Source organism: Echinops telfairi, unplaced genomic scaffold (assembly GCF_000313985.2).
Source record: "Echinops telfairi isolate 266 unplaced genomic scaffold, ASM31398v2 ScPeMD7_7424;HRSCAF=8462, whole genome shotgun sequence".
Taxonomy (NCBI): domain Eukaryota; kingdom Metazoa; phylum Chordata; class Mammalia; order Afrosoricida; family Tenrecidae; genus Echinops; species Echinops telfairi.
In genome coordinates, this window is record NW_022111324.1 from 48,475,038 (window position 1) to 48,482,549 (window position 7,512).

At 54.9% G+C, this 7,512-nt stretch overlaps 1 protein-coding gene across 2 annotated transcripts in view; it reads left to right on the forward strand.

Annotated features, from left to right (window-relative positions):
• The window catches only part of LOC101640645 (proline and arginine rich end leucine rich repeat protein), a 12,781-nt gene extending 5,282 nt beyond the window's left edge, over window positions 1-7,499 (forward strand). For both annotated transcript variants that reach the window (XM_004699822.2, XM_045298135.1), the window contains exons 2-3: window positions 2,114-3,090; window positions 6,656-7,499. In XM_004699822.2, the coding sequence (XP_004699879.1) occupies window positions 2,130-3,090; window positions 6,656-6,831 (1,137 nt within the window). In that variant the 5' untranslated portion in view covers window positions 2,114-2,129 and the 3' untranslated portion in view covers window positions 6,832-7,499. The remainder of the gene's footprint in view (window positions 1-2,113; window positions 3,091-6,655) is intronic.
• The last annotated feature ends 13 nt before the right edge of the window (window positions 7,500-7,512 follow it).

Sequence of the window (7,512 nt, forward strand, 5' to 3'; positions counted from 1 at the left end):
TGAGCTCTGCTCTCCTGCTTTTTCCTGCCATATTCAGGAGCCCGGGGAATTTTGCAGCTGGCCAGAGGCTTCTGTTGTCTTCCTTTGACCTAAGTCAGCAGGCAGCTGAGCGCTGGGTCAAGCAAGGAAGAAGCTAAGCTCAAAGGAGAGGCAGGAGAGAACTGCAGGCGAGGGAGGATGGGGTCCAGAAACAAGCTAAGAACACACTGCAGCCTGGACCCTGCCTCTCCCAGGCTCCCAGCCCCGGAGGAGAGGGATGACTCATCACAGGTGTGAGTGCAAGATACAGAAAGAGAGAGAGAGAGAGGAAGCAATAAGGCTGGAGACCCCCTTTTGGGGACCAGAACATGTGTCATGGGGTATTGACTTGGTGCTAACTCATAGTGACCCCATAGTTTGGGGTAGAACTGCTCCCGTGGGTTTCCACGGTTGTAAATCTGGATGAAAGCCAAACTCCCCACTCTCCTCCCGGAGAGCAGCTTGTGGGTTCCAGCCCAATACTTCATCCCCTGTGACACCAGGAGGCTTTCTTCCTGTAGCCTGGGTCTGATGCTACCTCCCTGGCCTCCTGACTGGTGATCACCAGGGCATGCAGACCTGCAGACCTGCTACCACCAGCTGGCAGTCACAGAGGACTGAGAGTCGGCTCCCTACCCAACCCTGGAAAAGTTAGATTCCCTGTGGGCCTCCTTGGGATAAAGATGGGCTCTCTACTCCCATAAAGAGTTACAGTCTCAGAACCCACAGGGGCCCGATGAGTTGGTATCGACTCAATGTCAGTGAATTTGTTTGTTTGTTTCTGGGCCTCCTCAGATGGGTGGGGCACCACAACCTCTGAGCCCTCCCAGGCTGGCCAATTAGCCTTCACTCTGTCTCCTAACGGGAAGGGAAACCCTAAAGCAGTGGTTCTCAACCTTCCTCGTGCTGCGACCCTGGAATACAGTTCCTCACATGTGGTGACCCCCCCAACCATCAAATTATTTTCGTTGCTACTTCATCACTGTCATTTTGCTACTGTGGTGGATCGGGTGACCCCTTTGAAAGGGTCGTTTGACCCCCAAAGAGGTCTCGACCCCCAGATTGAGAACCCCTGGGCCATGTGGATAGGCAGGACCAAGTCGAAAGACTGACTGTGCTTCCCCACCCCTCCCACCCTCTTGCTGTTTAGTTTCCGCGCAGATTCCACATCTGGGAGACGTTCTTGGTGGAGCTCCCACTGACAGGGACTGGCGTTCTTGGGGTCAAGTGCAGGGGTCAGGGAGTGGGCAGCGGGCAGGCCCGGAGCACTGGTGGTCAGGCGTCTTCAGCACCTTCCTTCTTTCCGTCTTTCTTCCCCAGCTCTCCCGAGTTATTTTCTGGAAGCCAAGAGACCTGAGCTTTCTCGCCGGAGCCTGTTGTGCTGTGGTTTCTGGCCTCCCTCCAGCCCTTAGTTTCTGTAAACAGTGGGCTCTGGACTTGATTGGTGAATTTCAAACCATTTTTAGCAATCAAGCTTTTCTTCTTCTTTTTTTTCCTCTCTCAAATGAATTCTCTGGCGAAGCCTCAAAATATAAAACAGATTCAAAACAGAGATGCTCAAGTTGGCTCAGGAGTGGGCTGGGGGTGGCCCCTGGCCATCGACTCGGTCTCCTCGCTGAGGGAGGGGACTCCGCAGAAACTGGCCACGGGGAGGGAGTGGTTTGAAAACCACCCTAGGAGATTTCAAAAGACCTTTCCAGATTTAGCACCCCAGGACGTCATGGTTCAGATAGCCTAGCAATCCTCTTTCAAAGATAGGGATGCTGTTCTTCTTCTATAAATGGGGGGAGGGGGAGTCAAAGAGGTTAATGACCTTCTCCTGCAAGCCCCAGGCTCCTGGCTCAAAGCCCAGTGGACGTCAGCAGATGGTTCACCCATTCCAGAACGGGCTGACCACACTGAAGGATGGAGTTGGATCCAGAGCCCCAGCTCTTGCGATGCCCTCACCTGTTGGGTGCAAGCAAATAAGGAGGTGCATTGACAGGTTCCTACTCTGTCCTGGAGTCAATCTGGCCAGCTCTAGCTGTCAAGACAAGGCACCCAATTACTGATACCCAGCAGACTAATAGTCTCCTGTATCTCCCTTCTCCTACAGGTGAGTCACCTGGATCATGAGGTCATCCCTCTGCTGGCTCCTCCCACTTCTCCTCTTGGCCTCAGTGACCCAAGGCCAGCCAACAAGACGACCCAAATCTAGGCCCAGGCCCAAGCCTAAGCCTAGACCCACACCCCCCTTTCTTCAGCCTCATGAGCCCTCAGAGCCTACAGACCTGCCTCCTCCGCTCCCACCAGGTCCTCCGTCCTTCTTCGCCGACTGTCCCAGGGAATGCTACTGCCCCTACGACTTCCCATCTGCCCTGTACTGCGACAGCCGCAACCTGCGCAAGGTCCCTGTCATCCCCTCCCGCATCCACTACCTTTACCTGCAGAACAACTTCATCTCTGAGCTCCCACTGGAGTCTTTCAAGAACGCCTCGGGCCTGAGGTGGATCAACCTGGACAACAACCACATCCGTAAAGTGGACCAGCGGGTGCTGGAGAAACTGCCCAGCTTGGTCTTCCTCTACCTGGAGAAAAACCGACTGGAAGAGGTGCCCTCGGCCTTACCCAAGAACCTGGAGCAGCTGAGGCTGAGCCAGAACCAGATCTCCAAGATCCCAGCCGGGGTCTTCAGCAAGCTGGAGAAGCTGCTGCTCTTGGACCTCCAACACAACAAGCTGAACGACCACGTCTTCAAGCCCAACACCTTCCAGGGCCTCAAGAACCTCATGCAGCTCAACCTGGCCCACAACACCCTGAAAAAGATGCCGCCCAAGGTGCCCACGGCCATCCACCAGCTCTTCCTGGACAGCAACAAGATCGACACCATCCCGAGAGACTACTTCAAGGACTTCCCCAACCTGGCCTTCATCCGGCTCAACTACAACAAGCTGTCAGACAGAGGGCTCCCCAAGAACTCCTTTAACATCTCCAACCTGCTAGTGCTCCACTTGTCCCACAACATGATCAGCAACGTCCCTGCCATCAATAACAAGCTGGAGCACCTGTACCTGGACAACAATTCCATTGAAAGTGAGTGGGAGGGGGGGCGGCACACAGGGAAGGAGCGTGCAGGCTCTCACCGCCTCTGCCCTCTCTCAGGAGCTTCAATCCTTCACCAAGAGGATTGGCTCGGGCACTGGGCAAATCTCGGCCACACCACTTACTCTTCTGGGTGACCTTGAGCAGCCCCTTGGCCTCTCTGGGAAGTTTCCTGATATGTAAACTGGAGATGGCAATAATGCCTTCCATCACAACGTTGATGGGAAGATTTCCCAGTTTAATGGGGATACCAAAAAGTCCACTTCCATAAGTCTGTTCTGACTCATATTGCCTCCTAGCCTCCCTATAGGACAGGGTGGAGCTGCCCCTGTAGGTTTCCAAGACTGTCATTCTTTTTTTTTAAATCGTTTTATTGGGGGTTCATATAACTCTTATCACAATCCATACATACATCAATTGTTTAAAGCACATTTGCACATTTGCTGCCTTCAACTCTCTCAAAACATTTGCTCTTCGCTTAAGCCCTTGGCATCAGCTCCTCATTTTTCCCCTCCCTCCCTGCTCCCCACTCCCATGATCTTTTTTTTTCCCTAATCATTTTATTGGGGGCTCATACAACTTTCTTTACAGGAGTAGAAAGCCTCATCCTTTCTCCCTCAGAGGGCGGGTGGTTTCGTACTGCTGAACTTAGGGTCAGCAGCCCAACTCATTACCACTACAACACCTAAAATCCCAGTTACCATCAAGCCAATCCCAGCACATGTGGACCCCATGTGTGTCAGAGCAGAGCTGTGCTCTATCAGGTCTTTAATAGCTGAGTTTGGGAAAGAGATTGCCAGGCCTTCCTTCTGAGATGCCTCTGGGTGGACTTGACCCTCCAACCCTATGGTCAGTAGCCCAGTGCTTAACCATTCATATCAGCTAAGGACTCCTAAAGTGCCATGCTTCGCATGACATCAGTACCAGGAGAAAGAGGCCCTTCTTGGTCCTCCATCCCACCTCGTCAGCACCAGTCCCTCTGTCCTCCACACCTATCAGTTGGATAGAGATGGAAACACTCCGGACACACTCCTCATGGCAAAACGAGACGTTTACATTTCCACCCTTGGTTTGCGAGTTGCAGAAAGTGGCACGATAGGAGGACACTTTTTCCCAAAGTCTGAGCCCAGCCTTTACACAGTCTGTAAGATGTGCCCAGGGAGGCAGCTGCCTCATCACGGGGGTGCAGATGGTACAAATACGGCAGTCGGAGCAAAAGAGTCTGCATAGCGATCTTTCTCAATCTGGTGGAAGCGTTGCGTATGTCCTGGTATCAGCCAGTGCGTTCAAGGGAGATTGTGCCTAAGCTACATGTGCCGGCTCCTGGGTGCGTGGTATCGGGGCAGCCCAGGAGAGGAGAGGATGCTGGGAGTAAGGCTCCTGCTCCAACCCAAAGTGTCGGTTCTGAGCAGAGCGTCAGCCGAAGAATTCGGAAACTGAAGAAAGAACACACGAGATGGTCTTGGAACGAAATCCGGTTCCATCCCCACCCGGAATTCAACAGCTGAAAGGAAGAAGGAGGTCAAGAAGGGGGTCGAGTGGAAAGGGAAAGGCCTCTAGCACAATCTATTAGGAATTCTTAACTTCCCCACCAGAGAAAGAGAAGTCCCTGCAGTTACCAAACACAGGGATGTGGCAGCAGTCTCTCCCTGGACCCGCCATTGTTACCCGAAGTGGGAGAGGATTTCTTGAAAGCGTCAGGCAAGTGAAAGCAGGGAGTGAGGAGCGCCGCCCCAGCAGACTAACAGACCACCTTGCCTGGGGGGAGCTCTGCGGGCTGGAAACACAGACAGCAAGGACAGTTGGATATGTAAGTGGCTGACAGGTCTGTGGTGGAATGAGGTAGGGCCAGCTCCAGCCTTCTGAGGTGAAAGTCAGCAAGCTTGTGCCCCACCCCACGCGCCCTCCCTACCCTCACCCGGGATGTCTCCGGAGCCATCGACAGGCTGGGTGCACTGAGAGGAGCCAAGACAACTTCATCGCCATGCCCCAAATGCCACTGTCTGCTGTCCTTTCCCCATTATTGTTGTTATTCCTTTATTTTTTGCAAAGGCCTTCCCCATGTTCCTTCCTCTGTTGTAAAGCGCAGGCACCGCACCCAGCAGCACACACATTGGGGAACTGAACTTCAGGGCGATAAGCCCCGAGTCTCAAAGCTCGTGAGAGGAAGGCCCAGGATGAGGCTCCAAGGCTTCCGTCTCCAGTGCCGGGCTCTTTCTGTGCTTCAGCACTAGCGATGGAGATGAGGCGGGATCCGTGGTACAGCCGCAGCGTCCTGGGCAGGAGACTCCTGTTGGGGTCCTGGACAGTGGCCCTTCGGCGCAGCCCTCACCCGGCTTTGGGGTGCGTTTGGAGTTGCTATGATGCGGAATGAGTTTCCTGGAGATTCCAGTCTAAGACAAGCTCAGAAGAAAGGCCTGGTGCTCGCCTTGTGAAAATTCAGTGAGACGAACGCCCATTGGAGCCCAGGAGTCCCATCCACACCCGACGCAGGGGGTGACGCAGGACCTGGCAGTGTTCTGCCTCACCACACCTAGCGCCATCGTGACTCGCTGGCAGCATGAGCAGCAAGGACAAGGGCAAGCCATTCACTGATGATAAAAGGGCAAGGGCTAGGGAGAAAGAACGCTGCCGCCTGGAGAGAACATCGGGCCTCGCTGGTACCCTCCAACAGCTTAAGAAGCAAAAGGAATCTCAGGCCCAGGGGCTCTCAGTCAACAGACTCATCAGCCCCCGGGGCCTCTGCAGAACTCCCCCAGTCCCCTATTCCTCTTCCTCCCACTCCTGTTTTGGTTCAAGATACCGGTCGCTGGCAAATCTCCAGAGCCACTCTGATTGCCACCTCCTGGCTTCAAATCTCACCTCACCTGTTTTTCTCTCCCCTCTAGGACTCAGCGCTCACACCACCGAGGTGATGCCAACTCACAGCGACCGTGCAGGACAGAGTAGAACTGCCCTGGGGGGTTCTGAGACTAACTCTTTATGGGAGTAGAATGCCCTGTCTTTCCAACTGCTAGCCTTGTGGTTAGAAGCCAATTCGTAAGCACTGTGGTACCAGGGCTCCTTCATGTGACAAGACCCCTCTTTCTACTGATGTACACCCAACCTTCTCAAGCCCTGCCCAGCGCCCTGGCAGACAAGAGGCCCGAGTGAGATAAGAGAAAGCCCCTCAAGACTGGGCCACGGATCCCCTCCCCGCTGCCCATCTCCAAGTGTCACCTAGCACCCACGGCCCCCAGGCTCAGCTGTGAGCTCCTTTGCCTCCACAAGGTCAAACAGGTTCTCCTATCAGTTGACCTCCGAGGAACTTTTCCATAACAAGCATTGCCGATCAATTCCAACTTCACTCATTTTATGAATGAGGAAGCCAAGCTTGGAGGTGAGGCTGGGTCTGCCTGGTCGCACATCCTAGATGCCAGCATGTCTGAAGAAGAGACTATCTATACCCCTTCCCCAGTCACCTGCCCCCTTTGCCTGCCACCACACTTTGCCACCAGCCCTGCCCTGTCCTGCACACTCCACTCTCTCGCTGACCTCTCCTGTTCTCTCCCGGCAGAAATCAACGGCACCCAGATTTGCCCCAACAACCTGGTGGCCTTCCACGACTTCTCCTCGGACCTGGAGAACGTGCCGCACCTTCGCTACCTGCGCCTGGATGGGAACTACCTGAAGCCGCCCATCCCCCTGGACCTCATGATGTGCTTCCGCCTCCTGCAGTCCGTGGTCATCTAGGCCCCACTCTGCCCCTGCGTCACCTTCAGACCAGACTTGAATGTTGGTGGCTCAGGCACTGGGTCCACATGCTTTCCTCTGGGGGCTCCCTTCTTCACTCCTTGCCGGTCCCTCTCTTCCCTGCCCTCCTGAGGGGGGGCAAAAGCCACAGGAGTGAGACTTGATGGGGTCCCTCCCAATTCAGAAGCGCCCGCTGCACCCCATGCACCTAGCCATATGCTGTCTCCCTTTGCCCCGGGAGCCTAGCTGCTTTTCTAAAGATCTCAGCATCCCCCCTCACCCCCCTTTTCTCTCCCCCTCCACCCATCGCTCCAGGGTAAGTCTGGGTCGTGGACTGGTCTCTGGAGCTTGGTCCTGGTCAGAGCAAGCAGAAGACAGGTCGGGTGGCCTGGAGAAAGCCACTCTGGTTCAAAGGTCGCCTCCTGCAAGGACCCTTTCTAACAAAGCAGCTGCTCTGCCACCAAATTCCCTAGCAATGGACCTCAGCCCTGGCCCAAGGCTGCCCTAAGCTCCAGAAAAGCAGTGTGAGGGATGACAGGGTGGAGGGTCAGGTTTCCCACGGGGCCTGGCAGCCAGCCTTCTCTTGCCACCAATGAGCTGAGAGGCTCTCCTGCAGCGTGATCACAAGCACACCTCCGCTTGGCTGGGCCTGCACATCCTTCAGGAGTTCAAAGGGGATGG